The 17784-nt window shown below is 39.2% G+C and overlaps 3 protein-coding genes across 3 annotated transcripts; all 3 read right to left on the bottom strand.

The window, feature by feature from the left end:
- Positions 1 to 181: 181 nt before the first annotated feature.
- On the bottom strand, positions 182 to 1087 carry LOC101291810. Its single transcript, XM_004296205.1, has 3 exons — positions 1015 to 1087; positions 814 to 929; positions 182 to 523 (listed from the first exon to the last, which is right to left on the bottom strand). The coding sequence occupies exons 1-3, from the start codon at positions 1085 to 1087 to the stop codon at positions 182 to 184; spliced, it is 531 nt and encodes a 176-aa protein (XP_004296253.1).
- A 2240-nt stretch (positions 1088 to 3327) lies between these two features.
- On the bottom strand, positions 3328 to 6320 carry LOC101290743. Its single transcript, XM_004295059.1, has 7 exons — positions 6288 to 6320; positions 6071 to 6131; positions 4050 to 4112; positions 3914 to 3961; positions 3768 to 3830; positions 3587 to 3655; positions 3328 to 3472 (listed from the first exon to the last, which is right to left on the bottom strand). The coding sequence occupies exons 2-6, from the start codon at positions 6119 to 6121 to the stop codon at positions 3599 to 3601; spliced, it is 282 nt and encodes a 93-aa protein (XP_004295107.1). The 5' UTR covers positions 6122 to 6131; positions 6288 to 6320; the 3' UTR covers positions 3328 to 3472; positions 3587 to 3598.
- A 2792-nt stretch (positions 6321 to 9112) lies between these two features.
- On the bottom strand, positions 9113 to 13181 carry LOC101314640 (beta-D-xylosidase 1-like). The gene is made up of 6 exons (XM_004295056.1): positions 12709 to 13181; positions 11398 to 11679; positions 11149 to 11318; positions 10611 to 11059; positions 10116 to 10529; positions 9113 to 10000 (listed from the first exon to the last, which is right to left on the bottom strand). The coding sequence occupies exons 1-6, from the start codon at positions 13117 to 13119 to the stop codon at positions 9408 to 9410; spliced, it is 2319 nt and encodes a 772-aa protein (XP_004295104.1). The 5' UTR covers positions 13120 to 13181; the 3' UTR covers positions 9113 to 9407.
- Positions 13182 to 17784: the final 4603 nt, after the last annotated feature.

The raw sequence follows: 17784 nt of genomic DNA, 5'->3' as shown, positions 1-17784 counted from the left end.
ACCAGGGCTATTTTAGTCATTTTGGTCGAGATTGATGTCATTTTGAAAGTTTAGGTATGAAACTGATAAAAAAAAAATGAGGTATCAAACTGATTTTAGACCTAAAGTTCAGGGTAGTAAACTGAATTTTTTCCAAAACAAAAAGCAATATTATAGGAAACCAAGACCTTTTACATGCATATCAGAACAGTGATCCATTTCCCAAAACCATCAAGATAAACCCAACAATAATCTGGTAATTTGCAGCCTTGTGTGCCTCACTCGTCACAGCCATATGCTCAGCCACGTTGAAGTCACCTCTTTCGGGGCCATATCCACATCCGGCATGAATCGTATCTCTAACATCTCTTACAGTGGCCTTGTTGTAGAAGATGAAGTTGTTCAAAATGTGATCAACACAGTTGAGCACAAGGTGTGTCTCTGTGAGGCAAGCGCCATTGCAGAACTCGTCGGTTTTCTCTTTAGGAACATTCAGATCTCCACTCTCATTCAACCTATAAGACGCTTGGCAGCTGCTGTATACCTGAAAATTTGCCCAAATATGGAGTTTAAAGTTTACCAAAGATAAATCTCATCAACTGACCGCAGTGGTATTATGTTATCCGTAACTTAATCACATAAGTCTAATAGGATTTTTCGGTCTAACAAATCTGTCAATCCACATTGTAGACTAATTCTTGTGCTTTTTCAACACATAAGAATTACTAGGTGACTGTATTCTAGCATTAATTCTCAATGAACGATAAGAGTTTTGATGATCATATATATAGTTCTCAGTACTCAGACCCTCAAGCTAATAGGGATTTTACTTACATAGTTATCATTGAAACACAGCAAGGCTTTGGCAACAATTTGAGCTGGATCAAATTCTTGGCCACCGCCTGTTTGCGGTACGTCACCTGTTTCAGGCCCATCTTCATCTGCAGAACCTGTTAAAACAATACAGAAGTTTCTGTTTCAATGTTTTCGAAAAGAAAAATGAGGCAGGGGAATAAAAGTTTCTCTGTTACATACCGATTTTGCAGAAAAGAGAGATGTTGATCAAAGCTGCAGCTAAAACTAAGAGTTGGATTTTTGTTAATGCCATGACTGATATGGAAGAGAAAATGACTACACACCTTGGATCAAAATGTATTGTAGCCTTATGCCAACCTTACCAATATATAATGGGAGTTGCTAAATGCATTAGTGTTTTCTTAAACAAATTAAGAATGAATTAACCATTTGTTAAACTATGCGACTCATATACACTTTGACTAACTAAGCATAGCAAATTAAGATGAAAATTTCTCATCTACATGAATTGATAGTCACCTTGAACAGTCATAAAATGTACCTTTAGGATGCGAAAATGTAAGAAGTTGGTGAATTTACTTGGAAAATGGCCGGGAAAATTGGTTGATAGGTTTGCTGTTTGATTATAATGGGAAAATTTTGGGGGAATTAAAGAGAGGGCTAGAAGAGATAGAGCAGTTGGAGTGCAAGTCACCAACTTTCACTAGTCGAGGACTTTGTCATTGAGTATTAGTGTCAGAAATCAAACCTAAAATGCTATATACTTGCACTACAAGTTAGGTTGGCCAAAAGTAATATTTAGTTCACGGCCTAAGCAATACCATGCATAAACAGAAGTATTGTTTTGGTACTTCGGTAGTGAGACATATGGAAATGAGTTTCAAGAAAACATTACAGTTTGTCGATTCCCTTATACTCAAGGCTAAGTAAGAGTATTAGTGATAGGCAGATCGATCATGATGATTGGAACGAGCTTAACTGAGACTCTAAATTTTTTGAAGATTATGTAGACAGTTGAACACGCAAACGAAGATGAAGGCATTGAAATAGACGAATTACACCTGCTCAATCACCATGGTTCGCAGAACAAGTAACTCGATTGAAAAAAAATCGTTTTTTTGAGCTATTGTATGTAAGCAAAGAAATCAATCTAGCTTCAAACTGGACCCAGAATGCATATATGCCCTTCATACTTAAGATGAAGCATCAATGCTATTCCATCAGTATATTATCTTTCGATCCACTCTCCTGTATAAAGTGTCATTGCACATCTTACTAAAAGGTCTATACTCCATTATGCTCAAACCAGCCAACAGTTCTTGTAGTATGAAATTTTTTTAAGTGAAGTCCGTATGGTTATTTACCTTATTAATTGATGCTTTTTCGAAAAGAAAACATGTCAAATGAGATAAATTTTAGAGTAATGCTACATGAACCACCTAAAGCCCACCTTAGGTGGCGACTGAGGTGGCATAGCCACATCATCAAATTATAATTTCAAGTTTTTATGTTTGTATTTTCCTTAATTATGTTTTTTTTTCTTTTAACTTTGTTGAATACCTTTTAATCTTTTTTATTTGTTAAATCCTATTTTGTTTAGGGTTTTTTTTTCTAGCAGACGTTTTCTTCATCTTCTCTATTCTTCTTCTCCTCTTTCTTGTTTTCTAAAGCAAGTACAGATTATAAAACCATTGGATCTCATACATACGATTGCTATATATACATAGCCGCTTATAATAAGAAAGATTGAACCAAGTTCTCTGTAGGAAGAAGGCATAAAGCAAAAGAATGAAAATATGGTCTGATTGTCTGTTGGGGGCGTAGGGCTGCAAGAAAAGTCTAATTTCCATGTGCCAAAGGAAGAGCCTCTTTGGTGGATACGGGGGGTTCCAAGAGTGACTTGATCAAGCAACATGTTCGGATAGTAACTCAAATCCATGCCATCGATCTAGGCCTAAACCCTAATTCAAATATGGGTTTCGTGATTTCATACATAAGAAAAAAAACGAGTTGACGCCAGGTATTAATAGTCAACGATGCTTGCGAGGAAAACAAAATCTGATTGAGAGGGTGTTTGAACATTTAAATGGGGGAATGAGAATCGAATGTTGAGAGTAGGGATGAGATCAAGGATCGAGGAGAGGAGAACAACGTCATGACTCATGAAGGACTTTGCTCAGAGACCAAAAATTTTTTTTTGGAGAATCAAAAAGAAAGGAAATAATTTAGAAGATAAAATCATAAAACCAAGAAAGTAGAGAATAATAATAAAAATATATATATATATATATATAATAAAACATAAATTAAAGTTTAATGATGTGGCTACACCTCAGCCGCCACTTAAGGTGGGCTCTAAGTGGTTTACCAAAAGGTGGTTTACCTAGCATTACTCTAAATTTTATGAGATTCTCGTGATACAAGTTGATTGTTTTCTTTAAATGGTTTTGGTTACGGATTCAGCAGAAGTTGGACTCACAAAACTGACCACAGATTATAAAACAGAAAATGTCCAAGCGAGAAAACAAATTTACTCTTATTATTAAAAGCTAATTCACAATTGACTACATGCATCCAGCCAATTCCAACGAACATATAGGAACCTTTTATCATGAGCATCACTGCTCTCAATACAACAAACTACTTTCAGCTCTTCAACATCTGAATCTATGCCCCCCTACATCAAAATCAAAGAGAGAAAAATAGAATCAACAACAGTTAAAAAGAGAGCATAGATAGTACTACAAAACACTAGCTTTATTTGATTTCATGACTACATTTGGGAACTTACAAGGCTATCATGTCACTCAGATGTAGTACAAGCAGGTCTCCTGGGAGGGAGCTGCTGGTGCGGAGTTCTCTGCATATCGTCAGATTAACCGGGTTGGTTAATTTTGCGAATGAAAATGTTACAATTACTACAATAATTAATTATAAGGAAAAAGTAGACTTAAATGGTTCAAATTCTAAACCTGTAGTTTTGGTCGTAAGGTCTCCACTGATGCTGTTGATTTTGGATTCACCCCAGCACCTTGCTGTAATTCAACATACATACAAATGAATTTCTCTAAAAGAAAAGGGTATTTGTTTTCCTATTTTTGGTAGGAATAATTAGTACCTTGCATAGCGCCCAATCTGCTGAATCAAAGTAGGCACGTTCATGATCCTATAGGCAGATAGAGAAGTTTAGACATTTCATTTGGGTCATTTTCATAAATTCTGAGTGAATGAGTTTCATGGGCTAATTAGTTTACCTTTGTAATCAGAGGCTTCTTTTTTGGTGCTAGTCCTCCATACTTGTCAGCAGCCGTCGGTGCCTGTCATTGGTACCAAAAAGAGAGGTCATCATAAAATACTTTTTTAAATTACACAATTTCAGGTCTAATATACATATCAAGTTTACGTGACATCTCAAAGTCAAAACTATAAAGATAATAAGTTGAGCGGCTTTGTTATGTGATACGTTTATCCTACTAATTATATACGCATGTCATCTTTAGAGAAATCTTACGTGCGACAGCCGCACCACATATCATGTGAGACCCACCAGTCGCACAGCGACACGTGTTTTTTTTTTTTTTTCTACAGCTCTTCCCCCTCCCTCCCTCCCTCTTCTCCGGCCCTTCCTCCCTCTTCTTCGGTGAAACTGATCCGCTCCGATCAAAGCATAGCAGGCCCCTCTGCCCAGCCGCCGCCTAGAACCCCCACCGCCGCCTCCACCATACGGCTGACAACCTGCCGCCGTCGAGCTCGCCTCCACCAACCTGTGCAAATCACGCCTCCACCAAGAGAGAGGAAGGAAGAAGAAGAGGGAGGAAGAAGAAGAAGAGTTGTGAAAAAGCTTAGTCGGAGGGGATCGATTTCGCCGGAGAAGAGAGAGGAAGGAAGGAAGAAGAGCTGTGAAAGGAAAAAAAAAAAACACGTGTTGCTGTGCGACTGGTGAGTCACACAAAACACGTAGTATAGCTGTCGCACGTAAGATTTTCTCCATCTTTAAATAATGAAATTAAGACATAAGAACAACGAGATTTTAACCCATGAGTCGATTGTAGTGTTTTCTTCTATTTACAACAACGTTCGGCACGGGTCTTATGTGCTTAAATAATAGCGGCTGCAGTACTCCTCTACTTTACTCTGTGCAGACATTTGATTGTACCTACTGCCGACATTTCGAGAAACAAACATCAGCCATTGGTTGTAACGCTCATATTCCTGTCGTGTCAAGTTTCTGGCCGTAGATCTGTGACAACCCACTTGCAATAGCACAAACATACTAAGTAGGGGCCCCTCACTATTTCTCGTTCGCTGTCCTATTTACCCAAATCTTAAATTCCCATTTTTTCTGGGTAAGAAATCACAGATATTTTGGCTCACATTTACAACTCCTAACAGACTAACGGCATATGTATGCCGGGTGCTTGGCAAAAATAGGTAAGACATGTCAAAGAAAGCAAGAACTAGGAAAAAAAAACCAAAGAACATTAGAAATTTGAAACATACATGCTTAAAGTGTTTCGAGATCTTATACCGATCGATAATATAAATTTAAATAAACTACTCATGTCACATGATAAAATATAGAATATTAGATAGAATTATTCACTACATTCTAAAAGTATTGACATATTGAAAAACGAGTTTTATGGCATCTTAGTGAGAAAATATATTATTTATTAATTGAAAAAAAATTTAGATAATTACGTGTCTCGAACATTTAAGACTTCAACTCAATAACCCAAGAAAAAAATTGATTAAGTTGAATCTATGGACTATGGAGCCAAATGATAACACCGTGACCAAACAATATATATTATGACCAACTATATAGTTTTAGATTATGACCGTCTAGAAAGTAATTATTATTATTAGATTATGATAGCTATATATGATCTTCTAACTGAATTTTCTTCACAAAATTGGGGTCAGGAAACTTTCTTGCTACCCAATATAATTGAATACACAAATCATGGGGTTATGAAAAGGAAATGGAGGACAAATTATCAACAGAAAAATCTGCCACCTACTGAATTAAATTAAAATTAAAATGTAATTGCAACTGGGAATTGTATGTGTGGAGCATATGTCATGCAGTAATAGGACGGTTAGATATGCCATTAATAAAGCTCTGATACGTTTGAACCGACGCCATGGAATTGGTCTATGGTGTTTACGTTTCCCTCTGGTTTATTTTGAACCAGTCCAAAAACCCAATAGACAAACAAACAAGAAGAAGAAGATGAATATGTATAGGAGTATAATAGGATTAGAATAGCACCTCATGCTGTTGAACAGAGAAATAGTCTTGGCCTCTGTTGCAATCTGACATCTTAGCTCTCCTGCAAAAGATCGATCACGATTCACCTTAATCAATCATGGGATTCAAAGAAACAAACAGACAAAGCAAAAGGGTATACAAATCCAACACTGAAAATTGATGAAATCAGAGAGAGAGTGAGAGAGAGAGAGAGGAGGGAGGGAGGGAGGGGGCTAACAAGAACAATGCAGCAAAGACCAGAAATGAGAATGGGTACAGGAGTAAGAGTAGTAACTCATAATAAATATATAGGGGGATTCACAATCACAAGTGTGTCATAAAACCAGAAAAGGAAAAGAAATCAAAAAAAAAGAAAAGGAGGGTAATAAAGAAAGATAGAAAGGATCTTAGCATTACCTCGTGGAAGAGCAAAGTGAGAGATGCAACAGAAAAATCTAGGGCAAGTAGGTGAAAGAAAGGATCCAAAGGAAAAAAGAAGATGGATGAAGAAGAAGAATTGAGGTTGAGTGGGGAGGTGAGTAAGAATGTATTTGTATTTTGGTTTTGGGGGAGATATTTACATTTGAATGAGATAGCTAGACAGTACTGAAAGAGAGGCCAAAGCCTCCCAAAAGATAAAGAACTACTTGGTAAGTGATAGAGAAAGTTGGAAGCTATATATCTTACAATAAGCCCTGTGTAGTTGAGGATAGGATGAGGTTCAGGGATGGTGAAAATTTTCTAATGGGGTAGAAGATTTCAATTTTCAAATATAGTGATTAAGTATACTTTTATGGTTAAGAATAGTAATAGTAATAATTAACATATGGACTATATGGCTTGTTTTGTTGACATATCACAGTCGGTTGGTCCATGCCAAACACACACCAGGGAATTATCATACATGAAGATCATGTACTTACCGACAATCGATTCTTCTCTGGCATCAGATTTTTTTGTTCATTTTATATGTTTGTTTAACAATTATTATGTAATTGGATTAATCAAGTTTCTACAGATTGTATTTGTTGTGTGTTACCAAAATGATAGATTCTTTTATCTTGGTCTGACCAAAATTAGCAGATACATATATATATATATATGTATGTACCTTGGCAATAATATTGAGAGAAATTTTAAATACACACCTCTAATCTCTTAATACACACCTTTATTATTTTATGTTTCTATTAAGATTTTATAAGTAACCTAAATGACCAAAACAAACATATATTATTAAAAAAAATAATATCACGATAGAAGTATTCTTTTCTAACATCTTCTACCCTAAAATACGTCGAAAACACGTCTTCTCTCCTAACCCCAACTTTCTCCATAATTCATTTGGGTTGTCTTTTTTCTTTTTTCTTTTTTTCTTTTTTTTTTTATCTATATCAGCTTTAGTTTGATCTTGCAGATCATATTGTCATGTACTGCATCTTTATCATGACATGTTTTATCGAATAACTAGCTATCTATGTTTAATAGCTACTGTACTTCTGCAGTTCTACTACCTTGTGAATTTTGAAAACTTGTATTGGTGATTTAGAGTAGCTTGTGAATCTTGAAAACTTGTATTGGTGATTTAAAGTTCAGATATAACAATAATCATTTGATTATAAATTGAACAATGATAACCAAAAATTTCTAACAAAAATTAGATGAAATAATATGTAAAAAGTGGTACCAAATAGTATATATATTGATTATATTAAATAATAGAATATTTCATAAATTAATGGTATTTTAGGTAGTTTGGGATGTGTATTAAGTATAATACTAAAATGAAAAACTAAATAGGTGGTGTATTAAGTAAGAGGTGTGTATTAAGATATTAGGGGTGTGTATTTAAAATTTCTCTAATATTGACCAGAAAACAGTATTGGAAATATATATTCCTCATTATATATATCAACTCTATTCATTAGTCAATTAATGTGATTAGTATACATTCTAAATAAAACGGTATTAAGCACTTGACAATTAGGGGCAGAAAGTATATGTAATTTGACCTTTCAATGGAGCCGGATTCCTACTCTTACGAATGCTTAACTTCCTTACTCGTAGCGTAGAAAAGAAACTCAGAAAACTAAAATATCCTTAACAATTTTGACTCTCTCGCAATGCAAACCTCTATTTGAATGATCCATTTTGTCTTTTACGGCCTATCACACCTAATTATTTCCTACTAATCATGCAATTGTAGTACAGAAAAAGAAACTAGACACCTATAAAAGACTCACATAGATGTAAAAATTCTTTAGGAAGGGCAAGCACATAAAAGACTCACATAGATTTACTCATCCCCAACCCAGAACAAAATTTAAAAAAAAGGAGCCCAAACTCTACCACTGAAGCCGGACCCAATCATAAATCATAGAGCTCAGCCGCTCAGCCGCTCAGCCCCCTCCCCCCCCCCCCAATAACAGAAACTTCCTCCACCGCCGATATTGATTCGGTGGCCAGCCTCTCTGGGCAACCATCACCATCCAAATTCTGCCAAGCAAATGCCACGAATTCGAGCCGCTGACGACTGTAGACCCGTTGTACAGCCCTAGCTCAATATATATAGTTGCATGACTTGCATCAAGTGCCTACCACATGGAGCTAGATTTTGTACATTTAATCAAAATATCTATGTTTAAACTCATTATTTAGGGATTTCGAATACAAAAGTTCAATCAAATATGCAATCATTTAATCGTCTAATTATACCAAACAAAATGTCGATCAAAAGTACAATAATGGAGAATGTTGAAAAACACAAACTAGAGAGAATCATGATGCCGAAATAGTGAATTACAATCAATCAGAATGTGTATCACCATAATTTCACAACCCGTGAAGTGACTGATATATATGTCCCAAGCTACTACTCTACAAATGCCTGGAAAACTCAACAAAACCAAAAGAATCTCCATACCAATTCATTGAATTGGTACTCTGCATTACTGCTCAATCTGAAATAGTATCTTCCTCGATGTGGAGTGTGTAGTCCTGAAATACACACATTACTATAGTAGACCTGAAACTATATGTTGGTAGATAGAGCTTTCTTCAAATGAAGAACATGAACCAATTTCAATCCAAGTTGTGAAGATTCAATTTTTGTTTTCCTCAAAATGATACAAACACTACCTGAATCTGGAAAAGTATTCTGAATAATTCAAAAGAAGTATTTATTTCAAACCTTGCTCAAAACTATTATATTGTGTCGTCTTTCCTTCACCAGTCTGGTAGACTTTTCCACCTTGATAGGGGAAAAGGAAGACTACTATAGCTAGGAACTAATTGATACTATGATATAATAATGAGTGTCACTATCAAATTTCTTTTCTTTTGTTTTGATAGTTCTGAATTATGATCTAATTTCTCCTACATTGGCTTCAACGGAGATGTGATGCTCCAGATCTCCAATCTGAAGCTTATGTTCACCAATCGGAATTCTTTGAATCCCAAACTGGTCTACAACGCTGAGGTGCTTGCAGACATGGACATCAAACTTGACCCGTTTTTGAGACCCGGCGACAATATGGACCTTGTGAAAGCCCACCAATTGCTTGTTTACGGCCCATTTCCCCGAAGGCGGACTTGAGAACACTAGAAGAGTGTGAGTTCCATCCCTAGCTCCGGTGTTTTTAACATCAACATGAAGAGCAAGTGAGAGTGGATTGCAATTTGTGTGGCTGACTCTCACAGCACTGCTTAGCATGGTTGAGTTTGTGGTGGCACTTAGACTTGTGAGGGGTACCGACACCGATGTGGGAACTTGGGCTAGTGAGTGGCGGAAGGTAGTGTAGCTTAAGCCGAGACCGAAGGGAAATACCACCGGACCTTTGTAAAACCGGTACGTCCTACCGGGGTAGCCTCTGCCGGCACGCATGGCCATGTTTGTCATTGGCACTTTGGATACATAGTCTTGAGGGTACCATGTCATTGGTAGCTTCCCACCTACACAAACAAAAGTTACAAAACATTAGCTGCTTAATTATTGATGAATTTAGTCTAAAAGTGTTGGTGTTTTTCAATGTCCCATAAAATAAAAGGGTGAAGATAGATGTAGTACTTGGATTGGTAGTACCAAACAGCACATCAGCCATTGCAGTTCCTCCTGCTTGACCAGGATATCCAACCCAAATTATGGCTCCAATTTTTGGGTCGTTCTTAGCAAAAGACATGTCAATTGGGCCACCGGACATCAAGACCAGTATGGTTGGGCCTCTAGAGGCCTGAGCCACTCTCGACACAAGCTCTTGTTGGTGTCCTGGCATGACCAGGTCGGTCCTATCCCGAAATTCTGCTTCAATAGATTGGTCGAGGCCCATCACTAGGACGGTCGCTTCGGCCTGCCTGGCTGCAGCCTCAGCTGCCCCAAATAGTTGGTTAGTGGTGCAAGCAACATTAGTGCACCCTTGTTGATGAATGGTCTTTGTGTACCTCCCAATTCCTTGCAGGGGAGTTGTGTAGCCACATGCAACACCTACACACAATTACGACAACGTAGGTATGGTAAAATAATTCTCAAAATATTACCAATTTTTACCAATTTTACTAGGCTTACCGGCATAGTTTCCTATCATCGTTTCGGTAACATCCGAGTTGGGCCCAATTACGGCAACTGTATGGTGACGCACAGTAGATAGAGGCAGCGTGTGCCCATTGTTTTGAAGCAAAACAATGCCTTGCCTAGCAGCCTCTAGTGCCAACTCTTGGTGGGCCAGTGTGCAAACATCCCTTGGGCCCAAGTTTCCATATTGTTGGGCTGATGGTTCGCCATCGAACATCCCGAGTCTCATTTGGACTGTAAGAGTGTTTGCTAGCGCATAGTCCACATTGATCTCTGGTAGCAGGCCGGCCTTTATAGCACCCTCCGTATGGATCGCAAGGAACGGCCCACAATCCAGGTCCAAACCCGCTTTAATCGCCTCCGCCGCCGCCTCCTCCGGTGTCCTGGTGTAATGTTGTTGGTCGTAAAACACTCCCACCGAGTCACAGTCGGAGACTATGTACCTGAATTTGGATCCATAACCAAAATCTTAGGAAAAAAAATACAAATACGAAGAGACTATAGCAATAGGAAGGTGAAACGAATAACTCACCCATTGAGCTTCCATTCCCCACGGATCGTGTTCTTTAGGAGATCAGGGTCAGCACAAGTAGGCTTTCCATTAACTTGGTTGTATGAACACATGACACTAGCAACCTTTCCTTCTAACACACATCCTCTAAATGGCACGTCATATGTGTCTGCCAAGTCTTGCTTGCTAACCTGCATAAAAATCTCGTATGTTATGTTATGAAAGTGTCAATGTAGTCAATAAATTTAGTGACACTTAACATTTTTTTACCCGGGCGTTAAAATGGAAGCGATCGACACCATTCCAATTGTCGAGATCATAGGCAGTGTAATGTTTGCAACAGGCAGCAACCTTAAGCCGATTTCCGGCTCCGTCGCCTTGGAGACCCTTGACATAGCTAGCAGCATACTTAGCAGCCAAGACAGGGTCTTCCCCAGGAGTCTCTTGTCCTCTTCCCCATCGCGGGTCACGGAATATGTTCACGTTAGGGCTCCAATATGTCAAACCAGCTTGGCCTCCATTGTACATTGCTCTTGCTTCATCAGACACCACCTGAAATAGTAACATCCAGTCAAAAACAATTCACCGTGGATAAAAATTTGTTAGCATATTCTCATAACTTCCCTTTTTCCTGTTCAATGAAAGAAACTTGGTAGCTTTCTTAGAACATTTTTGGAATGAGCTTGTTATTTATACAAAGTTTGAATGCATACCAATAATATGATAGGGTTACGGGACCCCAAGGTTTTCCATAACTAAATAATTCTTGCACCAAACCGATTGCAACGTGTTGCACACATCAATAATCATGCATAGACATTTCGGTCTCTTTGGAAACTCTCTTTGGCAACTTACAAAAGTAAGGTGAAGTATATATGGTGATGAAGGAGGAAATTATTAGCAACTTTTTTGGTGGGATTATTGTTATGACTTAGCATTCATGTTCATTATGTGCTTTCAAAAGCCAAGCACCACTAACAACCCCAGAAATTGCCTAGCTACTAAAAACGTCGTTTATTTTGTTGTTACATCATGGTTTTGAGCACTAAAAACGAATCTAGCCTTACCAGCCAATTATCTCTTTTCATTTATCTCCTATCCAAATCATGATAATTAAGCAACTAACAATACATATAGGTAGTTCACGCAATTTATTCCATTCTATCGGTTCCTGATGATTGATTAAAGATAAAAGCTTTAGCCATGCAAAGTGTGACCTCTCTATCTTCAGCATTCTCCAATTCTCACTTTAATATACCAAATCGGTTTAAAACTAAAATAGAAACAGATATGACAATTGTTCACATGTGTGACACATAGGAATCATACCCTAATAAGTCCAAAATGATGGTAAATATGTTAAAGTAATTCGGCCTTTTGTTCGTGTTGTTTTCTAACTTTAATCATTGAACAGAAAACTAAGGGTAAGGTAATAATGTATTCCGGGTCTCAATATGTTATGGTACGTACAATATATGATAGAACAGTGTCAGACAACAAAACCGGAATGTGAATAATATTCCGACTATGTTAGTGAAAAAGTAACAATATATAGAAGACTCAAAATGTAAACTGTATCACCTGTCCGATTTCTTGCCAAAGTGATTGATTGAAGGAAGCGGCGGTGGTGATGACTTGGGGGAAGCTAGTGGCTCCCGGAAAAGCCCCGCCAAACTTAGTTCCGGGGCCGACATTGGAGACGCCGTGAAGCGCCTCCGACCACCACTCGTAGCCCTGAATGCCAAGCCTCGGCACAGCTATGGCATTGTTCACCAGCAGCCTAATCTTCTCCTGCAGTGTCAGCCGTCCGATCAGGTCCTGAACCCTGACGTGGACCGGCACCCTAGTCCTGCAGAACTTGAACCCTCTCGTTAACGGGTTCCGGGGGTCGCACGCAAAGGGTGGACGCGCATGTACCAGATTAAACAACAATGCTGATACACAGAGAACAAGAGCAAGAAGGGAAAGCTTGTTATTGTAACCAGAAGCCATGCTTGTTTTTCTTCCTTTCTGGGTTTTGTGTGGAGAAGTGAGAGCGCGGTGTGCGTTATATATAGAGGAAGGTTGCGTTTAGAGGATGGTTACAATGTTAGAGTGAGAAAGAGAGAGATAGAGAGAGAGAGGTTGAGAGAGGTCGATCATGATGATTGAGTCTCCACGTAGAGTGATGTTAACTTTGAAGCTAACCAAAACAGAGCAGTGAGAGGAGAGGAGAGTGAGAAAGAGAAAGAGAAAGGGATCGAGTGAAAAGGAAAACAGAAAGATAGAGAGGAGCAAGTGGTGGATGAGTGTGTCAGTGTAACACGCAGTTGGCACTGGGTGGTCACTTTGGCTAAGAGAGACCTATAGTCGCTTCTAAAATAAATAAACTATATCGGCCATAACCATATTAGCAGCAAAATGGCAATAAGGATAAAAAAGATTGTTGATCACGGACCAGAGAATCTCTCCCTCTCTCTTTTTTAGTTTTTTTAGGTACTTATACAATAAGGGTACGTCTGCTCTACTTCTCTGTGAGATTAGCTGGGAAAAATAAGAGAAAAAACATTAAAACTACAGGGTTTTAGGGAATATGCATGGTTATTTGAGATTTCAGCAAGATCAGATATAAGCTAGCCCCAGAATTTGTTGCCAAACAAAAGGAGGTTTAGGTTACTTGCAAAAAGTTTGATTGTGAAAGCTAATGAACATGGTGTTAATTTGTAGTAAGTATTGGATACATGCAGATCAGTTTAGGATATAAGCATCATCGATCACTGGTTAGTTTTACAGAAGGAGTAGCAGGTTTGTTTATGCTCGTGACTTTACTATAGTGCAGTTCACGACCTACATAGAAGAAGGAAAGCCAATCCCGTGAAGTTTCTACAGAAGCAATTGTCTTCTTTCGTAGGGTTACTCTCTGCTTGTGAGCTGCGTGGCTTCTGGGTTAAATATGTTTCTTCTTCTTGATTATGAAATGAATTACGTTTCCTATATGTATTATCATTGCATTTAATCTGTAGCGACTGATGTGCTGGGAGAATGATCGTGATCGTATTGTAGTCAAGGCTCATGGCCCATGATTGTGTAATGTGTGAGTAGGAAATCGATTTTTTTTCATGTTTAAATATTTTATATGGTATTGGCACCTATGATAATGATAAACAACTTGTCTTGCCGTGCCAAAGGGAAAACCTAAGGGGCAGAAAACCTATCGCCGTCTTGGCTGTGTTACCGAAGGCTCTGCAAAAGTCGGAATAAGAGAGCAGTACTCGTCTTGGGGTGGGCTTACTACTTAGAAGAGTGCGTATGTACGGTGAATGATGGATATAGGAATTTATCGAATATATGATGGGATGAAGATACTTTGTGAAAAAAATGTCCTCCTACTTTATTCAGGAAACGAAAATTGATAGGCTAGTTGCTTTGGGAAGAGGGGAATGACCTAATACATGGTGGAGATAAACTATTGAGTGCACCATAAGATTACCATTTATTCGAAGATGATCTAGAGTGCTTGTCATTTCTTTCGGCCGTGAAGAAAATTCTCATTTGTTTAGGTTCTTTTATATAAGTACGGATCACAATTTCTTGTATAGTAGAAAGGTAGAAATGAGATATGGTATGTAATCAAAAGCATATGCTTATACAACTTTCGGTTTTACTAGTTGTTTAATTTACAAGTAATGTTAGTCATATTCTATAATTAATCATGGCAAAACCAATGCATCAGCAAGTAGTTCGCATAATATTGGATATTGTATATTGACAATACATACACTGATACACGTAACTATACTGGATATACATGCATACAAAATATGGGGCCTTGCTATGTTCCATTGGAATAGGACTTTGCCATCACAAAACTGGCCTATCACACACCAGAACCATTTAAACAAATAATTGATCTCAAATTTGTTCTCTTTGATCTCAAATTTGTTCTCTGTACAGCGCCAAATGGATAATATTTTCTTGTCTTTCTGAACAAAGAGGATAATGTTTAATATCACAGATACAACATTAATTAAGAAGGCCAAGGATTTAGCTAACAATCGATCGGTTCTGCAACTTGGGTATACACCAGTCTATTGCATCATAATATTATCGCCATTAATATGGCAAATGCCGACCTCATTCCGAAGGTAAAATGACTAATCTCCAATACAAAATCAAGCTAAGCATCATGTACGCATGCATCAGTATTTTAGAATATTACAGATAAAACCAGAGAGTGTGTGTGTGTATTCTGAGGGGCTTGATGTTTCAACAGAACCGGTGGTTATGATCTTTGATATCCCCATACCTCAAGTTGGCTAAAGCTAGCTCTTATTGTTTTACACAGTCCAATTCATACGCATGTACTTCTTTTCAATCTGTTATGAATACGAACTTGAGTTTGTCTATCAACTGTTTCGATCAGAATAGAATTGATCGATCGACGATGAAGTTACAGAACTCTAAACTTGAGTATTATTATACGCTGGTGTTAGTTTTTAGTTTTTTTCCTAGTTCTTTATAAATCTTCAGCAATATCCATCTTATTCGTACATGTTGTTGTCATTGTCAATTAACCAACCTTAGTGTCACAACCCGCCAAGTTCCTTGGGCATATTTGGAGCAAACATTGCCCAAGGATAATTTTCGGAGCACACTAGAGTGTTCTAGAACGTTGTGGGAAGCCTCGGAGGTGTCCGGATACATTGGGAAGTCGCTAGGAGACTATGGAATTCTCTAGAATCTTTGAGGAGGCTCAAGCAACTAGAGATCCCTAAAACTCTCTAGAACACTCAAGGCCTTGTATAGATATTTTAGGACTTCCCTAGAGACATGTAGAAGTCTCTAGACTTTGTCTTTATTTGTAAAGTCCTAGATTACTCTAGAACTTTAGGCAAAGGGAAGGATGCCTATAAATAGGGAGACACCCCTCTCATTTTGAACATAGAGAAAACATTGCATTACCAAGCCTTGTAAAGCATTCTTAAAGCTTAATACAAGTTCTTGCTTTCTAAGTGTTCTTCTTGTCTTCTTTCGATTGTTCTAGCCAAGTGTTGTGTGTGAGTAAGGCTGACTTAGCGCAAGGAGGGTGCTAAGGCCGCACGAGTAGCTTAGGAAAAGTAAGCTCGTGACAGTTAGTATCAGAGCAGAAGTTCGATCGGAACCTCGCTCGACACAATGGTAAAACACGGCGCTACCAAAGGTGCAACAGGATCCAACCCTTCCGAGGAAGTTACGCAAAGGGGAAGTCGCGACGAGCATGTCAACCCTGATGTTCTAAGGCGGGAACGGTCTAAGGACATGATCTCTGCTTTCGACTCACGCCTATCTCAGGTGGAGGAGGGCGTGAGTGGCATGGAGGCCCAGGTGGATGATCTAAGCCAACGGGTAGACGGCTTAGAGGCGGAGGATGCTGCCATCCACACTGTGATCAAGGGCATGTTGGCCCAGCTAGAGGAGTCCTTGCGGTGCGAGATGGCGAAGATTCGCGAGGAGTTCATGGGGGAACTCACCAAAATGCGTCAAGTCCACGAGAAAGAGTTGAATGGCACGCTTGCACGCATGGAGGAGATGCATGGGGACTTGGTCCTATGCAAGCACGCATTAGCTACGGGAGTCGGCACCAGCGGTATTGTGGAGGCTAAGCGCATCGAGGTGCCAAAGCCTAAGAGTTTCAGGGGCTCGCGCAACGCTCGTGAAGTTGATAACTTCTTATGGGGGCTAGACCAATACTTTGGAGTCGTAGGCATCACTGAAGAGGACGCCAAGATTAGAACCACGGCTCTCTACCTCACCGACACTGCCATGTTATGGTGGAGGAGAAGGCGAGGAGATATTGAGAAAGGTACGTGCACCATCGACACCTTTGATGACTTCACTAGAGAACTCAAGAGACAATTTTGTCCCGAGAATGCCGAGGATGAGGCAAAAGCTCGCTTGCGAAGGCTCAAGTACTCGGGGTCTATTCGGGATTATATTAAGGACTTCACCAACTTAGTGCTTGAGATTCCCGATTTACCCGACAAGGATGCTCTCTTCAATTTTATGGATGGTCTCCAACCATGGGCTAAGACCGAGCTAAGGCGACGTGGGGTGCAAGATCTTGCTACCGCTATAGTTGTGGCCGAAAGCCTAATCGACTACACTAGTCCAAAGGAGTCCACAAGCAAGCCGAAGGAAAAGAAGAGTAGTTATGCCAAAGGTGGAGGAGACAAAGGCCAACGCAAAGACGAGCCCCGTCAAGATAACTATGCGGCAAGAAGCAAAGACAAAGGCAAGCAAAAGGATATGAGGAGTTCAAAGCCCAACAACAACAAGTGCTTCCTTTGTGATGGGCCGCATTGGGCTAGAGATTGTCCGCAAAAGAGGGCACTAAGTGCACTCTTAGGGAGTCATCAAGGTGAAACCGAGGGCGGCGACGAAGGTGTAAGCATGGGGTCGATGCAATTACTCAACGTAATTCGATCGACACCCAAAGTCCAAGCCAAAGGCCTACACTTCGTCGTCTTGACAATTGGAGGGAAGTCAATGTCCGCAATGCTCGATACGGGGGCAACCCACAATTTCATCTCGATTGAAGAAGCCCGAAGGCTAGGGCTACGAGGGAGTGATGGAGGGGGCTTCATCAAGGCGGTTAACTCACCCGCCCGACCAATTCAAGGTGTGATTCGAGGAGTCAAG

This window comes from Fragaria vesca, linkage group LG3 (assembly GCF_000184155.1).
Source record: "Fragaria vesca subsp. vesca linkage group LG3, FraVesHawaii_1.0, whole genome shotgun sequence".
Classification (NCBI taxonomy): domain Eukaryota; kingdom Viridiplantae; phylum Streptophyta; class Magnoliopsida; order Rosales; family Rosaceae; genus Fragaria; species Fragaria vesca.
This window is presented reverse-complemented; position numbering and strand designations above follow the sequence as displayed.

Bases quoted from the DNA above. Each gene is read 5' to 3' on its own strand.
- LOC101314640 (XM_004295056.1), bottom strand. From the start codon at position 13,119: ATGGCTTCTGGTTACAATAACAAGCTTTCCCTTCTTGCTCTTGTTCTC. The intron at 11,060-11,148 runs GTGAGTTATTCG...ATCCAAATTCAG, and splicing joins GGGGAATGGAAGCTCAATGG to GTACATAGTCTCCGACTGTG. The intron at 10,001-10,115 runs GTACTACATCTA...TTGTTTGTGTAG, and splicing joins GTTTGGTACTACCAATCCAA to GTGGGAAGCTACCAATGACA.
- LOC101291810 (XM_004296205.1), bottom strand. From the start codon at position 1,087: ATGGCATTAACAAAAATCCAACTCTTAGTTTTAGCTGCAGCTTTGATC. The intron at 930-1,014 runs GTATGTAACAGA...TTGTTTTAACAG, and splicing joins CTCTCTTTTCTGCAAAATCG to GTTCTGCAGATGAAGATGGG. The intron at 524-813 runs GTAAGTAAAATC...GCAAATTTTCAG, and splicing joins TGTGTTTCAATGATAACTAT to GTATACAGCAGCTGCCAAGC.
- LOC101290743 (XM_004295059.1), bottom strand. From the start codon at position 6,121: ATGTCAGATTGCAACAGAGGCCAAGACTATTTCTCTGTTCAACAGCAT. The intron at 3,831-3,913 runs GTACTAATTATT...GTTGAATTACAG, and splicing joins CAGATTGGGCGCTATGCAAG to CAAGGTGCTGGGGTGAATCC. The intron at 3,656-3,767 runs GTTTAGAATTTG...GACGATATGCAG, and splicing joins CCTTACGACCAAAACTACAG to AGAACTCCGCACCAGCAGCT.